The sequence below is a fragment of the Plectropomus leopardus genome, chromosome 11 (genome assembly GCF_026936395.1).
Source record: "Plectropomus leopardus strain MGB_pleo_1.0 chromosome 11, ASM2693639v1, whole genome shotgun sequence".
NCBI lineage: Eukaryota > Metazoa > Chordata > Actinopteri > Perciformes > Serranidae > Plectropomus > Plectropomus leopardus.
This window is the reverse complement of record NC_142186.1, coordinates 25,587,863-25,609,540: the sequence shown is the minus strand read 5'-3', so window position 1 is coordinate 25,609,540 and position 21,678 is coordinate 25,587,863. Positions and strand designations below refer to the sequence as shown.

The 21,678-nt window shown below is 39.6% G+C and overlaps 2 protein-coding genes across 8 annotated transcripts in view; one reads left to right on the top strand and one right to left on the bottom strand.

Moving 5' to 3' along the window:
• Window positions 1-17,289, bottom strand: part of rasip1 (Ras interacting protein 1) — a 35,595-nt gene extending 18,306 nt beyond the window's left edge. For 2 of the 6 annotated variants that reach the window (XR_015777936.1, XM_088084411.1), the window contains exons 1-15: window positions 14,857-15,156; window positions 14,027-14,148; window positions 12,868-13,319; window positions 12,434-12,694; window positions 12,106-12,356; window positions 10,684-10,848; window positions 9,976-10,180; window positions 9,134-9,432; window positions 8,145-8,306; window positions 6,300-6,340; window positions 5,853-6,007; window positions 5,347-5,459; window positions 1,640-1,934; window positions 281-444; window positions 56-197 (exon numbers count right to left, since the gene is read on the bottom strand). Coding sequence is in view for 5 of the 6 variants with exons in the window: in XM_088084411.1 (XP_087940537.1) it covers window positions 56-197; window positions 281-444; window positions 1,640-1,934; window positions 5,347-5,459; window positions 5,853-6,007; window positions 6,300-6,340; window positions 8,145-8,306; window positions 9,134-9,432; window positions 9,976-10,180; window positions 10,684-10,848; window positions 12,106-12,356; window positions 12,434-12,694; window positions 12,868-13,319; window positions 14,027-14,148 (2,827 nt within the window). In the remaining variant the exon portion in view is untranslated. Of the gene's footprint in view, window positions 1-55; window positions 198-280; window positions 445-1,639; window positions 1,935-5,346; window positions 5,460-5,852; window positions 6,008-6,299; window positions 6,341-8,144; window positions 8,307-9,133; window positions 9,433-9,975; window positions 10,181-10,683; window positions 10,849-12,105; window positions 12,357-12,433; window positions 12,695-12,867; window positions 13,320-14,026; window positions 14,149-14,856; window positions 15,157-15,576; window positions 15,760-16,178; window positions 16,252-17,235 lie in introns of those variants that run through there. The other 4 variants (XM_088084410.1, XM_088084412.1, XM_088084409.1 and 1 more) reach the window with 4 other exon arrangements.
• cox6b2 (cytochrome c oxidase subunit 6B2) lies at window positions 17,239-20,542 on the top strand. 2 transcript variants are annotated; one of them, XM_042489430.2, is made up of 4 exons: window positions 17,239-17,358; window positions 17,853-17,991; window positions 19,563-19,663; window positions 20,239-20,542. In XM_042489430.2, the coding sequence occupies exons 2-4, from the start codon at window positions 17,886-17,888 to the stop codon at window positions 20,290-20,292; spliced, it is 261 nt and encodes an 86-aa protein (XP_042345364.1). In that variant the 5' UTR covers window positions 17,239-17,358; window positions 17,853-17,885; the 3' UTR covers window positions 20,293-20,542. The 2 variants fall into 2 exon arrangements, with proteins under 2 accessions (XP_042345364.1, XP_042345365.1); XM_042489431.2 differs by having other exon boundaries at window positions 17,251-17,369.
• Window positions 20,543-21,678: the final 1,136 nt, after the last annotated feature.

Sequence of the window (21,678 nt, the reverse complement as noted above, 5' to 3'; positions counted from 1 at the left end):
CACATTTCACTGGCTGGATTCTTACCGATGTTCGTTTTACTTATATTTCTATTACCTCCGCTCAGCTCTGTGCCTGGTAGAGGGGCCCAGGATGCTGGTGGGGCTCTGGTTGGACCCAGCTTATAATGGGTGAGCAGGTGGTGCAACTGGGAAGGACTTAACAAGACATGGTCCTCCTGTAGACTGGTCCAGGATGACTGGGAGACAAGAGGTTAATAGAGATTAAAATGAGATTTAATAATCTTTGGCTGAAAGCTTCCGGCACACATAGCTGCGTTACCTGGATAAGTCGAGTCTTGGGGATACACAGGAAGTTGACGGTGACAGACAGTTTCTTCAGAAATTCAGAGGCTATGTCTCCTAAACCAGCTCCCTGTAGCCAGTCCAGGACCAGGTCCAAGTTTGTGCGGATCTGGACCGCTCTAGACCATGAAAACAATCCATCTAAAGAGAGAGTACAGAAAGAATAAAACTCTAAAGTTGCAGTAAATAACTTTGTTTAGCAATTATTATAAAAAGTTCTTTTTTTCTATCACTACTTCCTGACAGTACACGAGCCAGATAATCTGTGAAAAAAATCCTCGCCCTCCTCATAGTGCTCCGAATAGAATTTGCAATAATCACAAATCTAACACGGCTGTCAAACACTGCTTATAAACTGAATTCACACCGTTAAACTGGGCAGCGCTGATAAAATATGAATCGAGATTCTGTTACTGCATTGCCTGTTACTCATCTCTAATGTTTTCAGAAACGTGTTTTAGTGCACTGTTTAGCTGTAAAGCTGTGAAAGGAGCTGTTTTCAACATGGAAGCTGGGTCACAAACCTTCTAACTTTACAGCTAAACAGTACACTAAAATATGTTTCTGAAATCATTTAAAGTGTGAAATAGGCAATAAACTAGCAATGATTGACAGCCGCTCTCTCTGTAAATGACCTGTGATTGGCCATCGTCTCCCACCAGAGCTAGATTTTCAAAAGCCTGAAAATGGAGCCAAGCTGAGGTTCAGAAGTTAAGTGTTCTCTTAGACCACTTATATACAATATGCCAAAGTTTATTATTAGACTTTTTGACTAACACCAAAATACTCAAGCTTTAAGATGAGACTATGTAACTGTTAAAAGGAGAAATAACAGATTTAAGCCTTACATGATCTGGTAGCTTAGGCTATTGTTAGAAACTAGATATTGCTGTACAACTGGCATTACTCATTCATGAATGCATCTACTGTCACATTTGTCTGGGTCGAGACCTTGGAATCCACCCACTCCCCAAGTTGACTGATTCCTCTGACATTGTTACATGAAATGAGTTTCTCGGTTGAACTAAAGAACAACTAATAGGTACCACTCCTCTCAATATTGCGCAACAGGTTTTAAAATCTTATTTGCATGGCTGCGCAGTAGCGTGGACTTAAAGTGATGTTAGATTTAGCTGGATATGTGGGTCTTAGTGATTGGTTTGGGAAAATTGAATTCCTTCCCCCGCAGTACTCAGTTAAAGTGGACTAAATATCAGACTGAAGATGGAAATAGAGTGTACTGAGCTGGTGTCACTGCATTTTATCAGTTAATTTGATCTCCTCACTAAAGCAACAGCTGCATATGCTCACTTTAACTTTCACTGTGCCCTCTCACCTCTCTCCAGCAAAGTGTTGAGCAGGGAGGTGTTGGTGAAGAAGAAGAGGTAGCCAAAGGTTTGGGAGGTGAGTGGCGGGGACAGACATGCCTCCCGCGACAACATCAGAGAACAGCGATACACTTCCACTAGCCCAGCGACTTTGGGAGGTAGGGCAGGCACGTCATCCACCTCTCCTTCCTCTCCTCCTTTCTCCTCTCCCTCTGCACACCGAGCTCCATCCTTCTCCTTCTCCTTCTCCTCGCTGGAGAATGGGTTGGTGTCCAGGAGAGCTGGGAGGAGTGAGTACAGGGTCTGTGTGGACAGAAAGTACAGAAACTTTGGAGTTTGTTTATTCAGAAAGTTAAAATAAATAAATTGCTGAAATGACAGACAGGGAGGGGACAGATTATATTGGGATAGATTACGACAAAGACGAGGGTGGAGAGTTCTGTCAGTCAGTCTACTAGTTTGGTCCACATTGAAATATTTTAACAAATATTGGATGAATTGCTATTGCATTTTATACATACATTCACGATCCTCAGAGGATCAATCCTGCTGACTTTTGTGATCCTCTGATTTGTCTTCTAGTGCCACCATGAGAATCGTAGTTAAGATTGAAATGTCTCAGATTCTTTTGGATGGATTTTCTTGCAATTTGGTACAGATGTCCACCTCTTGATGAATCCTACTTGCTTTGGACTTTGTCTTCTGGCGTTATCATCAGTTCTAATGTTTTATCCGTCATTTATCACCAAGTACAGTCACTTAACATCAGCCTCAGCTGAACTTTGTGTTACATGTTCGCACGCTTAACTAAAATGGTAAACATAGTGAACACTGGTAAAAATCAGCACATTAACTTATCCATGCTGTGATTCCTATTTTCAAAGGTTCTGTGTCTCTTTATAAAAGTCAACATTATAAAAGATTGGTAAAGGTCTGCTTCACAGTTCAAACTGCCAAAGAATGAAGGGAGATGGACGTTTTAAGCGCAGTTTGGGCGGTAAAAATCCATTCAGCCACTGTGGTGATATCAATGTTAAAGTCAAAAAAAATATCTTGCTTACAAATATGACGGTGTATGTTTCAATGTTCATGTATGTCTCACATCAGTAGACTGTAAGCTGTAGATGGGTAATTTTAACATGCTGACCCAGGGAAACATTTAACATTTGACCTATTGCAAAAACATTACTGAAAACATTAAAAACTTTTGAAAGGTTTGAACTTAATAAGCTATATTAAACAGAAACCTATGTATTTTTGAACCAGGACCTTATTTTCCACATGTTTTTGTGTCTATGTGACTAATGGAGACAACAATTTTTGAAATTGGTCTAGTAATTAGAGAGACCGCTGCAGCCGCAGCATTGCAACATGCTGCAATGTAATGCCTACGGGCAATTGTGTACCATCAATAAAAGGTTTTTTTTGTTTTGATTTTTACCTCTGACAGACTTTCTCAGTGTCAAAATCAGCTAAATACTCAGCCATGACTTTAAAGATCTTTTAGGTAAGAGTCAGCTTTGTGTTCTGTGTTTCAACATAACTAACCCTTTCCTAGTACACCTCTCTCAAAGTCTCACTAACATTCCCACCATTGTTTTTCCACCCTCGCAAGATTTCAGAAAGACATTTCTCCTTGAGCAAGACATGGTTACTGCAACAAACAGCTCAGTGAAAAGTAAAGAAAAATGTTTTATTTCTCTGTAGGGTCCTTTCTATAATGTTGTCAGACATTTGTAATGACAATATGAACTGTCAGTGGCAAACCCCCCCCCACACACACTTATTATGCGCCGAAAGTTGTGTGAGAGAGGGTAGTTATACGCACATCACATAGGCTATCAAAGCTATCAAAAAACGCCTGCTTGAGGAAAAAAGTAACGCCTTCACACATACTCCAAGCCACACAAATTTAATGAAGACAACATTTCAATCCAACTTGGATCTTTGTCAAGTCAAAATGTTGGATCAAAGTTTGTTCAGACATTTTGACCTGACTAAGATCCAAGTAGGATCGAAACGTTGTTATGAAACTTGTGTGGCATGGAGCAAGTGTGTAGGCGTTACTTTTGTCCACACTTACGCTGACAATGCAAAAATGCCAATAATGGTTGCATCGCAGTCCATTGCTGCAGTGGTCTCTCCCAATACATGACAACTTTCATAAACTGTTGTCTCCATCAGTCACTAAGACTCAAAAACATGAGAAAATAGGGTCCAGGTTGAAAAACACCAAAGTTTCCCTTTAAGAGGACTTTGAGCTGGGGAACAAAGAACCCTGGGACCAAAGATGCACTCACCATTTTCAATGTGAACATCCACTCAGCCTCTAATGTGGCTGAGTGGATGTCGACAAGTCCCTAATCCACACTGCGTACAAATCCTAAACAGGTTTTAGTGTGTAGTGTGTTTACACTGGAACGCGACAAAAGGAAGTACACTGAAATTAGACGATATGTTTATTAAATACAGTCAATTTCAAGTGTGCTGTTGACGCACTGTTCTCCCAGAATGCAAAGCACAAAGGGAACGGAGGAGCTGCTCACAGCTGGAAAAAATTAAAATAAATTGTGGGTGGTGGTGAGACAGCTTCAGAAACATCTTGGAAAACAAAAAAATATGTATTAAGTCTTCAGAGAGATATTTTGCTGTCTCTTTGTGAAGTTTAATTGGTAATGTGGTATTTCAAAGTTGCAGTTTGATTGTGATCTGGCGTCACACATATTAAGTGGTAAAGTGTGTTAAGTTTGTTAACAAAGTACATAGTAACAATTAGAAAAGTGGTTTAATGCATAGAATTAGTGGGTAGTAAGGAATTGGGGTACAGCTTTTGTCTTGTTTTTAGCTGCAACCAGCAGCTCTATAGCTTGCTCTGGCGGTTGGCTGATTCACAAAAATTTCCCCACTCTTTGGCGGCCACAGTTTTCGCCCTAGGAGGCTGAAATCTGGCATAGAGGCCAAGTGTGTGTGTGTGTGTGTGTGTGGGTGTGAGTGTGTGTCTGTGAGTGAAGGTGTGCATTTGTGCTCATGTAAATTAGCTAAAAAGGACGGTTGCAATAGAGTGCCCCAATAATGATTCCCAAAACCTGGAAATGCGGATTTTAGCACCACCTTGTCTCAAAACCAATGGATTTTCTGAGTGGGTTTTTGGTTAGATGTCTGAAATAAGGTCTGTGGTTAACACACCAGGTTCAGAGACGTTCACGTTTCGTTCTACTACATCAAATACGTCAGTAAATACACTTACTTGTGAACACTGAAGCTTTTGTGTGTCTTAAAAAAGATGGTTGCTAACAAGCGGCTAAATGAGACTACAAAACATCATCAAGCCAAACACGGATTTACAGCATCGTTGTGGTGGTGACACTAAGTCATGCAACCATAGTGTAGTTCGTTTATAGCCTAACATTAGCTTCTTACTTCTGTTCACTGCGGTTAAGCTTCAAAAATTCTTTTAATGGTGTTCATTTCTGAAGATTATCTTGCTAAATGAAATGTGTCAGTATCATAAATGTTTGTTTACTACAGAGCTTTTTTTCTGCGATAATCCAAAATCCAATGGAAAAATCCCATAGGCTGTATGAAGAGTGAACCAGGGCGACGCTAACTTTCACATTGGCGCACAGAAAAACATCATCCCTGAAGCACTATAAGAAGGGATGCAAGCGCAGACTTATTCACAGCTATTGCAAATGCACATTTGTTTATACTGCACCTTGGTGAGGTGATACACGCATTGTTGGAAGGTGTGCATAATGACATCATCCAGCTGCGCCAGAGCTTCAGAGCAGGTGTCCATGTCGGCTGTCAAAACTGGGTCCCCAGGGGCTTAAAGAAAAGATCGGTAAGATTAACTCAAAATTTTGCGTCCGCTTTAATTTCTGTGTGCATCTTTGCCAAAGTATTTATAGATAACCTTTCTTTGACTCGGAAGTCATTGAGATTAAAGCAATTTTTGCAAGTAGCACCGAGCCAAGAAAGCGTCATAAAACAGCATAAAATCTAACAGGACAAAAACATCACATCACAACAGCAACGATAGGTACGTCAAAATTCAGTACGTAGTAGAGGGCATTTTAAGGCAGAATATTTAATCCAGAACTTTTTGTTAAACAAAGAAGCTGTTTAAAATCAAAATAATTTGATTACATAAATCTTTTTTTTTTATTTTTTTTTTTTAACTTAAATCAGTCATTTCCAGTGTTTTCTAATAATGCTCACCTTCAAACTCCCACTCTTTCTCCATGGTTTCAACTTTGACCTGGAAGAAGTTTAGGAGCTCTGTGGCGTTTGACATCCAGAACATGAGAGGTCGAAGGTCAGACGACAGCTTCTGGACATTCGGCGTGCTTATCTCACCTTCCTGCTCTGTGGAGCTGGGCAGATTTATGTAATGCCAAAGTTATGTTAGCTGTAAAATATTTGTGAACATTCCCCTGTCAGTGTTTTGTTTATGCTTTAAAACAGAAACCCCATACTGTGATTAAAAATAGACTGAGTTATTATTAGCCAGCTTTATTTGCGCCATTTTTCAACATCACCGTGTTAAAATGCTTTCATCATACCACAAAAATCTACCAGAGATATAACAGCACAAATGTATCATGAATCACTCAGCAGGAAATCTCTAAACAGAGGAAACACGACGTAGGACAAAAATGTTCTTACTTTTGCGTGGGATGCTTATCCCCAAATTCCTTAATGTTATCCTGTAAAGAGAGTTGGAGACAGAAGAGAGACATCTTGGGTTAGTGTGGGGGTGGAGGAGGGGGAGCAGAGTCTCGCCCTGCAGCCAGGACAATTACAGCACTTTTTCCAGCAGAAGGGCAGTGACATCAGCTCATCCTCGCTCCTGTCCACAACGTAGCAGGCCACAATGAAGGGCACGTGTCTGTCTGCTGGTTTTTCTGTCTGACTGAATCTGCCTACCTGATGTTTTTCTGCCAGGCTGGTTTAAGTAAGGACATGGCTGTATTGTCATGCAATACTATCCCCAAGAAAAGGTTCATGGTTCAGTTGTTACTTGCTCCACAGAGGAACCACCACTAAACCTCTGGGGTATAATTTTATTGACAATACCATAACATGGCTGGGGATGTCAGTGGGTTCACTACTTTGCTCCACCCTAAAATATCTAAAATATCTCAACTGTTGGATGGAGTGACATTCATGGTCCCCAGAGGCTGAATCCTACTGATTTTTCCTCTAGCACTACCTGCAGGTTGATATTTCTGACTTTAGTAAAATGTTTGAAAAAAACAGAGCCGTGCTGGAGTGGTCACAGGCACACCTCTCCAAAAGACCTCTCCGCCACGCTCAGGTAAACTCGTTCTTTTTGGATCTGTTATTTTCAAACATTTAACCCACCACAGAGCACCCTGTTTTACTGCTATTAACTTGAAACACTGAGCACGCCAGTCTCCATTCATTGTTTTTGGTAAAATGTTTCAACAAATACTGCATGAATTGCCATAAAAATGTGTCAGACATTTATTTCTCTATTATGTTGAATTGTCGTTACTTTGGTGAACCCATAATCTTTATCCAGTGCCATCATCATTATAATCAAAGATATCGTTTCTCCAGTAGGTGCATGATCAAACATCAAGTGGTAACCTCTGGAGCTGAAAAATTAAGCCAAGACAAGTGCCAAAAACTGCAGCTCCTCAAATGGCTAATCAAGGCTGGCTCCAGGAGCAAGTCAGCCCCCATAGACCCCATGTTAAACTTTACAGCAGAGTAAACATGTTTTCAGCCTGATACAAAAACAGTTTTGATCTCTATAGCTAATTTCCCTTCTCATGACAACTGTACGGAAGGTGATATTTTATATAACTCCTCAGTTTAAATATTATTAAAACTTGAAGTTATGTCCAATTAAGAAAGTGGAAGCTTTGAGTGACAGTTGTGTACTGTCTGTTGACAAGTTGCTACCATGGCGGCGATGTTGTTCAGGTAATGTTACCGTGGTGTAACTCCTGATTCACAAAGTGTAGGTGTAGTTGTAGCTGTCTCTGTTTCAATGTGCTTTCAGTTTATTAAAGTTAGTCGTAATGTTTTGGTCTCCTGAAAGATTCTTGTTTAGCATCTGTATTAAAACACCCTGGGGTCGGATGTCCAGTTTTTTTTGGTAAATGTATTTCATTTTATTGTTTTTAACCCTGTTTTTTTTACTTGTGAAAATTGGAATTAGCATTGTCACAGGTCACCATAGCTGTAAATGGATTATAGCGCCACCCTTGTCCATATATGGTCACTACTAGCTCCAAAAACCTGATATGGTGATGGCCAAAATGCCTAAGGTTTTACTTGTATCAATTGGACATTTTAATGTCTTTATTACAGAGCTAACCGTGGAAAGGTGACCAGAAATAAGGGGAGAGCAAAACATGAAATAACCTTCGACAAAGGTTCATGGTTGTTGTGGCTCATGGTTGGCACCATAACTCCAAGGTCACAAAGGCAGCCCAAATATATTTTTTTATTTTAGATATCAAGCTATTGTTTACTTACCCAGACAATTTCTTTGATTAGATTGGCTGACTTGAGTAATATCTGTGGTGTGAGAGCAGGGTCCAGGTGTTTGGAGGCATGATCTATCATAATTGACAGGAGATAAGCAGGAGCTAAAGGCCCACCTCCGGAGTCTGGGGAGGAATTTTTGGAAATTATCTCCTAAGAGAGAAAATGGATAAACACAACACATGTCATCAAGGTCATTTCTCTATGATTCCAGTTAAATGATTCATATTCTTTATTTCTATTATCTGTTACCTGCCAAGGGAGTACAGATGTAAATTAGTAGTCTTGCTAACTCTGGCATATTTGCATTTGAATTTTATACTGATGTTCATTAACATGCTATATCCCTTTTAAATAAACATAAAATAAATAAATAAATAAAATATACATATTTTCTTTATTTGCTCATCTAAGTGTGTAATTTTCAAAACAATAACAAAAACCCATTATACACTTTTTCTCATGATACATTTCATGAACAAACAGGAGCAGGAAGAAGAAAATTTTACAATACCTGCCCCTCTCTTACTAATAACAGAAGCTACTGCAGATATAGATAAAACGGGCAACCTTTCTATATTTACCTTTCTTTTTTCACAAATCATATCAAACTTAGCAATAACAACAGTAACAATCAGTTGCAGTCATCTTAGCATTACTGTTATAAAGTTCATAATGTCCAATTATTTTTTCTTTATACCTTCTTTTAAATTGAATATTTGAGTTGCATTTGAAGTCATTATCTGAGATAAATGAAGTTTGACTCCACATACTTAAACAGACATCTGCTTTGAAATGAAACTTTCTTCTATGATCCTCGTTGTTGGATTTTAATATAAACAACTTCTGTAGATTTTGGGATTTAAACATGGCTAATAATGTTTTTATACTGACTAAATCTCTAAATTTCAGCACGTGAGCTGATAAACAGTCTGTTAGTATGTTCTCGGACATTCAGCTTCTTTATCTTCCTGTCTCACCTGTAACAGAGCATCTGCGTGACGGGGATGAAACTTCAGAACTGCCTCCGTTGATCCCAGGTACTGCCTCAGAGCTTCCTGTCTGTCCACCAACCCCGAGGGGCAGCAGGTGATGTTGGCGTCAGCCTGCCACGGCAGGGTCAATGCCAGCGGTGGAGCTGGGGTCACACGGGGGTCACGGTACAGGAAAAGGAAGTGATTGCCTAGACCAATCACATCCCCAGGCTTGAGGACCGTCTCTCTGTAAAGGGCAACTCCGTTGTGTGTGACTGCGCCACCTCTGAAAGGCCGCATTAGAGCTGCGATAAAATAAAAGTGTATTAACCCTTTGAAACCTGGAGCAACATCACTTTTAGTGTAATGCTTCTGATACCTTTCACAAGTATTTAAACCTTTCAACCCTGAGCAAATTGGTGTGATTTCTTTTAAGTCATTGAGAAAATTCATATGAAACGTTGCACAAGTTGAAAGAAATTAGTAGATCTAGAAAATTATTCAAAAGAAATTATAAAAAAGCTATGGTAAAATGCCTAGGGAAAAAATGATATTTATAATTACCATAATTATATATTTAAAATTATGTTTAAGAGTTATAATAATAATATATTCTAACAATATAATTCATATGAATATTTTTTACTTTCTTTTCCTTCTTAAAAAAATAATTTTCAGGTAATTTTTTGTACTTTTTATTATTTTATTGTTAAATTTTGGGTCATTTCCTGTGTTCTCGCTCATTGCCTTCCAATGTTTTGTGAAAGAAATCAAAGGGTTGGTTAATGTAGACTTTAACACAGCTCCATGGATCTAAGTATAATATAAGTTAGTGAGTGTTTTAGTACCTTGTCTGGCGGACGTGTCGGGAACAGCTGAGTCTCTCCTGACCAATAAGTGTCTGGCCAAGAGGTCAGGAGCAGAGAGAAACGTGTCCACCTTCAGAGGCCTCTTCCCCTTCCTCTCCCTCTCTCTATCCTTCTCTCTCTCCCTCACTGTGGGCTTCCTTCCAAAAACATGCGTATGTCCCGTCATGATGTACAAAACAAAATCCTAAACAAAACACACAGAGGAGAGCAGAAGAAAGTCAGGGAGGTCTGTTATCTTTTAAGTGCTGTGGTTTGTATCTTTCATCTCAGAGATGTTAAGTTGAACAGAAGGCGGCTGATAGGTATGAAGTGTGTCACAGTTTGCTACAATGGAGACCTGTGTGAGGTCATTGTGTGAGATGAAGTGATGTACACAGAGGGGTTTTATGCTCTCCTTGGATAAATTGTTGAGGCATTGTGCTGCTCTGACGCTGTTTATGCAGGATGCTGAATGGGAGAAGCTTGTGGAGGGATGGAAACCTTGATGGAATGTGACGATTACAGACATGCAGGTATGATGTCATGTACAGGGTGTGTGGACGTGCACAAAAATGCCCATTGGTTTGCACATGTGCACATCAATGTGTATGCACGTTGCTTTGGAATATACTACCTAAATATCCGTGTGTGTGGGAGTGTTGTTTGTGAGTGTTTGTGTGTGTGATATCATCTGTCAGCGTGTCTCGCCTTGCTCTGATCATAACCCTGCAGTAACAGGAAGTAGGGTCGGTCTGTTGGTGGAAGGATCAGACTTTGTGACATCACTTCCAGGTCACAGCTGGAGTAATCCTTCTCGTCCTCCGCTGGCTGGTTCGTCCAGCCGACCTTTGCCTCAGCTTTTGAAGCTCTGATCTGAAATGAAAGCAGTTTGAGATGTGATGGTTTAAATGCCAAATTTGCAATTAAAGGCGTACTTTGCATATTTTCAACCAGCTTTATATCAAAACAATCTGAACGTTTACATGCACAGTTAAGCTGAGCTACAGTTATAGCTCGATTAGGCCACTTAATTGGACTACTGTCCGACTCCACCATTCACCACTCCATCTGCTTGCCAAAAGTTAGCAAGCGGCAAACGGGCTGCATGTCAAACAGTGAAAACATGGATAACATTTTGGTGTGGCCGATACCTTCATCTTGTTTTGTTTTCTCTCCTTTCATCTTTTTCTTTTGTTTTCCCTGGCTTTCTTCTATGGATTTATGCTGTTCAATTTCCAGGTCAAAGCCCACTGGGACATATGGAGCATGAGCGGGAAGGCCGATTCAGGTCTGACTGAGGCGGTATATATAAAAGCGTAAATTGAACTCCAACTGAATTATCTAGGTATGTTAGTATGACAAGTTATGTATTTTAAAAGTCCAGTTTCAACCAGACTAACACAATAATGTGACTTTTTCTAACGGCATGTAAACGTCCTGATTGTGGGCAGTATGTATAAATGTATAAATATCCCTTTTATATATCCTTACTTACTTACATGCCAGCAAAGAGTATAGAAGTGGACCAAGAGACAGACCCGTCCCTCTCTCTCTCTCACAAACTCAGATTGAAATGCAATCAAACGCTAAACTAGGCAGCGCTGATCGAATATAAATGAAAATTAGGTGACTGCACTGCCTGTTTCTCGCCTAAAAGGATCTTAGAAACACATTTTAGTGCTGTGTTAAGCTGTAATGGCGAGAGTTGCTGAACAGAAAGTGGGTGCCATACTGTTTCCGGTAGAGTGAAAATGGAAGAAGAAAAAAATGAGATCAAACGGTAAAACTAGGCAGCACTGATCAAACATAAATGAAGATCTTGTTACTGTGTTGCCTCTTTCTTGCCTCAAATGTTTTCAGAAACATATTTTAGCTTACCATCTAACTGTTTAACTGTTTGCATTACTTCACTCACCAGTAGAAGTGTTTGTTAGTGTAGTATGGTGTGGTGCATTCTGGTAGTTGTAGGTTTTCTACCGCCTATGCAGAAGCATCCTTTTTCTCTGTTTTCTCTGGTCATGTAGCACCAATTTTAAGAGTATCTGCACCTTTCTACTGGAGACATCCTAGTTTCATTAAAAAATAATCTTGCCAGCAGTGACATACTTCTTTCATTCAGTTTTTGCTCACTTTCTTTACCTCTCCTGGCTGCGGGTTGATCATGCTCACAATGTTCTTCCTGTCCTGCAATCCTCCGTTGTTGTTGGGTCGGTTACTGTTGCCACGTGGATCATTGCTGACGTGGTTCCCTTGGCGACGCCGTAGACTCAGGTTCATGTCACTGATGCTCCTCCTGAGCTCTGAGTTTCTTCCACGATGACCACGCTCGCTCTCCTCTGGTCCGCCACCTGATGACATCCTGCTCCGCCGCCAGCGTACACCTGTTGCCCAGACAACCAGATGATGGGTCATTGTGACCCTGTGTCATTTAAAAAGAGACCTGCCTGTTGAGTCTTACCTTGATAGTTCTCTCCCTCCCGCTCACGGTCCTTCTCCCTCTCTCTCTCTTCTCTCTCATAGTCTTCCTTTCTTTGGATTTCAAAGCGCCGCTCGAATCCGTCCTTAGGCCGCCACATGTCCACTAACAACAAAGGACATTCCCATGGGGCAACGCTTCTCCGGCACTCTGTCTCCCACTTGATAGCTCCATCTGGCTGCTGGATGGGCTTTCCAATGACATCACACAACAGGAAGTCCTCTGGGCTGTGTTTCTGGAGAACTAGAAGGTAATGGAGGAAAGGAGGAGGAGAGGGGGGTGATTATTTTTCCATAACACCGCTGTTGATGTTTATATTAAGTCATTCCCAATTGGTTAAAAATATTTGAGCAAACAATTCCCAGTAATGGGTCGCAGCAGAGGTCCAAATGAGAGAAAATTTCCCTCTCTCATACCTGCGTCATCTGTCTCCTCCCTCTCCCTCTCAGTGTACCGAGTGATGACCTGAGCGATGAGCTGTCTGGCTGTGGAGTGAATGTTTGCCAGCAGGGAGCGATAGTTGGCCCCACTGGAGAGGGCATCCCCGTAGATTTTGATCAGGCCCGGGGCAGAGGAAGAGGCAGGGGGCAGGTAGTGGTGGGAGGAGGGGGTAGCTGAATGAGCCCAAACCTCTCTCTCCCTCTCTCCAACCGCTCGGTCCCGGTCGCTGTTAGAGCGCCCTCGCAGGAAGAGATGGGAAAGGCGCTTTGTGCGGGACTGGGGCCCAGCTGGCCGCGGCCTAAGGAAGGCCGGGGAAGGAGATGGGGATGGGGTAGGGGAAGCCAGCGAGGGGGTGGAGTTAGAAAGGGAAGAGGAAGGAGCGGAGGGGGCCTCGTGGAGGGAGGCTGCGTCAGAGCTGGTGGTCGACCTGTGAACAACAGAGAAGGGGAAGACAGATGGAGGAGAGAGGAAGGGACCAGTCAGCTGTGAATTATGACTGACTAAACATGGACAAACAACAAGGACTAAAATAAATCAGGGAAGGGTTGCAGGGTTGAGGGGATACAAATGAAAGGGGAAGATAAAATGACACCAACACATAAACTGTTCAACCAGAGTTCCTACATCTCTAAGCAAGTGGGATTTAAGACTTTTTTTAGCATAACTCAGAATGAAATTTAAAACCATTTTTTTTTTAAAAAAAAGAAAAAAGAACCAACATTCACACTTAGGGTTAGGGAGAATTTTATATGTATTTAACGAAACATAAAAATGACTTTTAGGTGATATTAATCCAAGAGGAATTCAGCAAATTATTATTACTTTTAAAGGTACAAGTAATATTAAGGTTTACAATGTCAAGTCAGAAAAAAAGATTCATAAAATCCATATCTTATCAATTTTAAGACTTTTTAAAGATTGATTTAGTAGGTTTTAATACCAATTAAGGCTTTATACATCACATAATGAATTCAATGCCTTTTAAGACTTTTTAAGGGTCTGTGGATACTCTGTGTTCAACAATCAGGCACTGAGTTTCAGCTAAACAACGACTGGCATTAAAGTCACACAACTTAATAACAAATATATACAACAAAAGCAAAACAAGTGAATTTAAGAGAAATTCAGACTGACTTGACAGAGATAGCGCTGGGCCAGCGACCCCCAAGCTTTGCAAAGTGTTTCCTTGGTGAGTTGATCCACAGACCCACTGGGAAATGGAGCTTTCTGAAGCGAGGACTGCCCGACCCCTCCATCTGACACAGGGAGAGACAAACATGCACATATTAGGAACAAATGTGGCTTTCCACATTAATAATCTGAAGTTTGTCAAGATGCCGTAAATGTCACGTTTCCCCTAATCTGCTTAATCTAGCTCCACACTGTAGTGAGGAATGTGTGTCAGCAAAGCCAGGATTGAAACAATAAAACAATGGCATGATGTCACCAACAGAAAATAACAACAGGATATCTGGAGCAAATTGTCAACATGGTGAAAGCTAACAGAAAGAATTTAACCCAAAACACCCTCCCAATCAGCCCCTAAATATCATAGCGTGAGTTTCCTATTCTCAAACAGGAAGCATCTTTTGTAGGACTCAGGTCCAGCTGTTGCACTGACGGGGAAATACCCAATCCAAAGGTCACTGCCTGTCCTATTCTCAGTGTTACTTCAATGTGAATTGCCATCAAAATTAAGGATCACACTTGTTTTTGTGTCCTCTTGACAGGTGGAATTTGGGGGCTTAAACAAATTTATCACCTCTGCAAAACTACCACCTTTTTCGTGTCCTAGCTTGATGTGTTTTAACAACTTAAATCGGGTGTTGTCGCTTCAGATAGAAAATATGGCTTTTTTAAAAATCTTTTCTTAGATGCTGTGGTTGAATATTTTTAAAACCATTAAATCAAAACAATATAAAAAATCCCAATGGTCCTCGATGTTAGATTTTGAAAGCACTTACCCAGAATCACTTCTGATCCTTGTATTGTGTGTTATGATGATTCTCCACCTCTGAAATGCAAACACGCAGCTCAAAGTAATCTAATAATCTTGTATGTACTCCTTTTCCCCGTGATGAAATTCCATTTTCAAAAGGCCTAAATCTGTCTCACATCTACATGTACATCTCAAGTTCTTACTATCCATTAAGTTCTCTTAACTAAAATACTTTTTTTTGTTTTTCTCTCTATCTGGAGCAGACCCGCTCCCTCTCTCCCTCTGGCTCTCAGCCTCTCTGCGTCTATAGATAGAGAAACAGGCCCATTGTTCTAAGTGACAGAATTTCCTTCCTTTGCAGTGGACAACACCTATATCCTGACTGAGTGAGAGAGACAGAGAGAGAGAGGGAGAGATTGGGAGAGAGCGACACATATATAGGAGTCTTTGAGACCTTATTGGGAATATTATATACTGTATTACACAGCACAAAGCAATGTCGATATCCAGTGTTTGCTCCGTCTGGGTTAAACAATTATGGTGTAACTGTTTTCTTCAAATACATTTTAAATTTAATGATATCAGAGTTCTCACGAATTCTCAAAAAAGTGGCCATTTAAATATGTGTTGTGTTTTTCTGATAAGAACAACTACACTCAGAGGGCCCAGATTAAAGTTTTGCTGGAAAGAGGATGAAGGAAACACACACAGCGAGACAGGAAGCTAGAGGGAGCGACAGAGACACCTGTGAGCTTTGACCTTTTCTTCGACAGGAAGATGGTGATGGAAAGAGAAAGGAGGCTGTCACTTTGTCCCAGTTCAGGGGATAGATCCTCCAAAATCTGCATTTCTGGGCCAAATATGTCGTATATACAGGTCAATAACCGTTTTCACGTTTCAAAGGCTCCACCGCTGCTTCAAACTGTCACTGTTGGATAAAAGAACAGATTATTTCAATTCGATTTTATGAGTGATAAAAATAAGCGATAATATTGTAAGTGTCACTGGCTGTGCTCTTACTAATCGAATCAGTTTCTGTCTGTCAAGATAAAACCTAAAGGTCCAGTACATAGGATTTAGGGGGATATACTGGCAGAAATGGAATATGATTCTCATAACAATGTTTGCGAAGAATTACTGTGTTTTTGTTGCCTTAAAATGAGCCACTTGTATCTTAATACGGTCCTCTTCCACATACTCTGCTGTGTTTCGACATTATCCCAGAACCCACAAACCAAACACTGGCTCAAGATAGGGCCATTTGTGTTTTTGCATCAGCCACCCTAGTTCTCTTAAATGCTTGACACATGGGGGAAGTTTCACTTGGTTTCAATGTTGCAACTTCACCTTTTGATGCCACAAATACAGGCCAATAACGCTTGTCCCATTTCAAAGGCTCCACCACTGCTTCAAAGTGTCACTGAAAAGGGAGGAAAGAACATCTTACTTCATTAAAAATGTGGGCAACATGTACAGAAGCTGTAACATTTGCCTTATGTTATCATCAGTAAGCATATTGATACAACAAATCAGGTTTAAGTGTGACTGCCCTCCTCACTAATCTTATTTGTCAGCAATTAATTGCCTGGTAGGCCACTGACAAACTGATGTGACAGCTTCAGTAACATGTGAAACACAAAAAAACCTAACATACACCTCCTGTGGGGTGTCGTCAGATTTGAGAGAAAAGAAACGTTTGAACAAATGAATTTAAAATCAATACTAGAAACACTGGAGTTCAACTTGTTACATTACAAAAGATGTATTTTTCTTGTGGTCTGAGGGGACTGCTGTCAATGACGTGAGTCAAGAATCTGATTTGGTGCAACTTGAAAACTTTGACATTAAATATTAAAAATATTAATATAAAATATTAAATCAAATGTTTTCTCTTATAAGTGCACATCACAATGCTCTGATAGGGGCTGCTGTGTCGAAACACCTTTGATTTTTCCAATTTTTTTTTCTCTGCGATACAAGAGTGCCTGTGACTACCCGCAAAGACCACTCTAACATGACTAGCTGATTCTTTTTGGCTCCATTTGGTTTGTTTTTAATCACCCATATCGTGTCAAAAGAAGCTAGCAGGTAATACCCCAGGTATTTTCACATTTTCTAACCTGGCCCTCTTTTATAAAAGTTTCCACCCCTTTCGCCCTAAATCTTTAAAACCACAAACATACTGTATTTTTCAATGGATCCATTCAACAGGTGAGGTGAGAAATATCAATAAAGCAACATAATATACTCCACTGTAACTGGCATATTTTGCCTCCTTTGCATTACATTTACAGACTGAGTTGATCTCTATTATGACACATACACACATACACACATTATAGTCATTGTACCTCAAACAAACAAACAAAACGATAAAACAGATTTTAGAAACCTGAAAACTGACTTGACTTCACTGTCTGTTGTTGGGAGGGAGTCCCACCAGCTGATATCCCAGCATCCTTAGCGCGATGACGAGAGTATGCATGTTTCCGGAGCGCTCTGAGGACACACCAAGAAACGTCCCAAGGTTAGCCGACGGTAACTCTGAAACTTTGTGTGCTATTCACAAACTAAAAGTTTATAGTTTTAATTTATCTCTCTGCTGTTTTAACCTACTAAAACTCTCACTGCAACCAGGCGTTCTCAAATGTGTTAGCGAACAGATTGCAGATGTACTTTCATGTTAGCAACGGGCTAACAGCTAACATTAGCAAATTGTCACTTTGTCAAGCTATGCAAACTATACAAACTTGTATTTAAAGTTATGTCACTGTTCTTACATTTGTTTATGTCAAATATATATATCAATGTGTAGTCTTGAGATCTTGTAACGAACTAGTATCGAGTAAGTTAGGTAAACAAAGTTGACCTAAATTTAACTTTGATCACGACGCGATATTTAGCTTAGCAGGCTAACATTGAGCATTACATGGAGGTGACAGTGTTGTAGCTCTTTGTCTAACGTGTTTTATAAACATGCAGCAGCTGATAGTTAATCCACAGTGTGCCTGTGTGTTTCAGCATCGTTTAGACGTGTGGCTGAAGTTCACAAAGATGTCTGAGACAGTTGAGCAGAAAATCAAGAACTACAGGACGGCTCCCTTTGACGCCCGATTCCCCAACACCAACCAGACCCGCAACTGCTTCCAGAACTACTTGGGTGAGGACAGGGATCAATATGTTGTGATTACTCAATCATTAGACTTCCTAAAATTACTGTTTAGACATACCATTCATGTACAAGACGCAGAGAAATACCTGAACTCGTCATTATGTGCAACATCTAATCTGTTAGTTCAACCCTCGTTAATTTGGCATCAGTATTGTTATGCTACATGCAGACGCCTGTCACAGACATTTAAACCCTAAATTAGATTGATTTCTTTTGGATACTCAGCGAAAAAGACAATATCAAAAGTTGTCAAGAATAATTTGCAAGAAATGAGGAAAAGGTGACAAATAACGACGCTTAAGACTTGTTTTAGAAAAGAGAGTTATTAATTTAAAAAAGTCATTGGAAAAATATATTAAAAAAGAAAAATATTGGTAATTGTTATTAATAAAATAATTATTAACATATCTGTACTTTTATACTTTTTTTTCGGGACAGCGTGGGGATGCAATTGGTAACATCCTTTCATGGTTTTGACAGAAAGCATGTCAATTTGCTTAAAGGGTTAACAAACTGCATGACATGGATGTTACAGCATATACAAAGAGATAATAGTAGAACCATCAAAGTACACATTGCACTATAAGATAACTGATAGTTAATGGCAGCTTATAGTCACCTTTTAATTTATTAGATTTTTTTAAGAACACATTCACAAGAAATTAAAAATTGACCACTTGGAAACCTCTTGAATCTTGACATGACATTCATTGTATTTAACATAAGTTTTCCTATAAATTAGTGGCTCTATGCTTACCTGGAATCAGTATTCTGACTTATCCAACAGTTATAAATGGGCCTGTCGTTATATACTGGTATTGAAGATAACCGTGGTATTTAAAAATTAAATACTGTCAGTTGCCCAGGTGATATGTAAGTAATCAAGAACCTCTTAAACAATTTGTTTCTTTGCATTCTGGTTGCCTTGCTTTTTGTACAGTTCGGACAGACTATTCATCACCTCCATATGCATGTATTTTGACCATCATTTATTTACCAAAAACAGGCAAAATGCACAATAAACAAAGTTAAAGATGAATTTTGCCAATAGCATTACGTAAACTATTTTCCGGTATCATACCAGCGCTTACAAAACAAAAACAAAAGAAATCACATTAACACAGAAAACAATTTCAAACAACATATCATTTTTCTTGTGAAACTTTGCAGTTCTATTCATGACAATTAAAAAAATAATTTTAAGGAAGATGTAAGTGTCTGTGGTCTTACCGCTTAGTTTCCTTCTGCTAGGATGAAATTTGTCTGAACTTCCTCTATAATCATCACATCGTGTTAGTTTGTAGCTGAAGCAAGTTTTGCAAAACAGCTTCACCAGAGTGGTGTCAGTATTACTTTCCGCCTCACAGTGAAGTTTAAACATCCTGTTTATAGGACCAGAACCCAGATAAGCTCTTGTTGCACACACTACATTCTTATGCTGGCACTGACTGTCCCTTGATCTCTGTGGCTTCTTTTTATAGAGGTTTGAGTGTGAATTGGTTCAGATGAGTGACCTTGGAATGTTTTTCTTTTTTCTTTTTCTTTTTTTTTGGCTCCAGACTTCCACAGGTGCAACAAGGCCCTGTCTGCCAGAGACCAGGATGTGGCTCCCTGTGATTGGTACCAGAGGGTTTACAAGAGCCTCTGTCCCATGAGCTGGGTAAGTTTTAGGATTTTTAGCTTTGATAGTTCCTCAGAAACCTTAGTAGTCTATATTTAAAACCCCCCAAAAAGGTTCTAATAGTTCTGTCAGAAAATTTTAGCTGTGCGTATTGAATGTTGTTAGTGCTGAAAGGCCAAGGCTAGCTTATGTACCATCAGATGGACATATTTTCATGTGTCTTTATGTTCTGTTTCATTTGCTTGCTTTTGTTTGGTGATTCATTGTTGCTTGGTTGGTGGTAATTCGAGACATGCATTAGTCTGCATGTGATGAAGGCCTATAAGATAAATACAGTTTACCCATTATTATTATTTTTGTAACCCCGTTTCCTGATGTGTTTGTTCTTAAAACATCTTGTAGCTGTTGCACTGGAGGCCTGGAAGAGCTATTAAACCCAAACCTTATTTTTGAGATGCACCAGTTGTGACAGTATTTCAACAAACACACTGCTCACAAGGCCAAGAATCTATTTCCACACTTGAATCTCTGTTGGTGCTTTGTTGTTTTATTGATACTTGAAACATTAGTTTGTTGTCTGACAGTCCTAATATACTCTGTAATGTCTTTCACAGGTCGCTAAATGGGACGAGCAGATAGAGAATGGAAGTTTCCCGGGAAAAATCTGAACTCAGCCGTCACGCATCAGGACAGTCCACTGCAGGACATTCTGTTACGTGCACTATTTCCTCTGTTGCGTGCCTAAGGATGTCTTCAAACAGCTAACACATCATCATCATCAGTGATGTTACTGTTATTAACTTTAAATATAAACACGCACAACTTTTTACCCTGCATGTTAAGGACTGAAGTTTTTCCCGTCTCTATTGTAAAGTACTCCTCGGCTTTGTTTAATCAATAAATATTGTGCGGATTTAATTTAAAGGATGTCATTCATTATACAGCTTCAGGACTTTTCCAAGCCAGACATGTTTTTTTTTTACTTTTTTTTAGTCTCACAAAGCAAGTCTGGTTATTAACTGTAGCGTTCAGGGGTATATCTAATGGCTGCCCCTAAGATCTTTAGTTTAACTTGCAGAGACCTGTAGTCTCTCTGGATTACCCAAAAAGGCCTTCAGCTACATTAATTTTGCACCCCTGTCCTCTTTTCATCAAAGTATTCCAGACTATATTTACACCAGAGATCAAGTGTTTAATTAGTCATCTCCAAAACACCCTTAAGGTCTGTCTACTGTGAAAACCTAACTATAACAGTTTTTCCAGAGGGTGGCAGTGGTGTTAAAACCAGGTGCTTGTTTTGGTGTAATACTCGATTTTTACCACACAGTGGTGCAGTTGAACTGTATCTTTGTGGCTTCACAGTACAGAGGCGCATTGACAGTGTAAATCTATATCAGTTAGTCATGCCAAATTACCCATAATTCGCAAAGAAAAACATTTTTCTAGCATGCCTCAATGGAAAATAACCAACATATTGACTTACAAATTGATGTAGGACCAAATTTAACAATAGCAAAACTATATCAAAATGTCCCTTTAAGAACTCTGACACAACTTGTGCAGTATAATCTAAGTCTCATTTAGAATCAAAAAGGGACTTATTACCGAGTAAGTTTTCCCTTGTAAGGAATTTGCTTTGGCTTTTGTTGCAAACATTAAATATACCATAAACATTAAGAGGCATAAAAATTAGGAAAGTTACTGCAACTCTCAAGAACCAAATTATATTTAAGGTATATATAATATATAAAATAAAAATTTACAACAAAAATATGGTAGAGATACTTTAAAAAGAATAATAACTTGACAAATATGTACAACGTAGCTGTTTTGGAGTAAGAAAAATACAGTTTTCTGCAGAGATGTGCAAAAATGTTTGGCACAGAATGTGTAAAAGTTCATAGTAGAGCAAATACGCAATGTGCAAAGATAATTGGCCAAGGTGTGCGTTGATGTAACATGCATTTTCGCTTTATTATACTGACCGAGTCGTGCAAGAGTTTGAACAGACATTTTTATGTAGTTTTACTGTTGTTAAATGTGGTCCTTAATTG

Coding starts and splice junctions, on each gene's coding strand:
- cox6b2 (XM_042489430.2), top strand. CDS start 17,886: ATGTCTGAGACAGTTGAGCAGAAAATCAAGAACTACAGGACGGCTCCC. Junction 17,992..19,562: donor CTGCTTCCAGAACTACTTGG/GTGAGGACAGGG, acceptor TTTTGGCTCCAG/ACTTCCACAGGTGCAACAAG. Junction 19,664..20,238: donor GCCTCTGTCCCATGAGCTGG/GTAAGTTTTAGG, acceptor TGTCTTTCACAG/GTCGCTAAATGGGACGAGCA.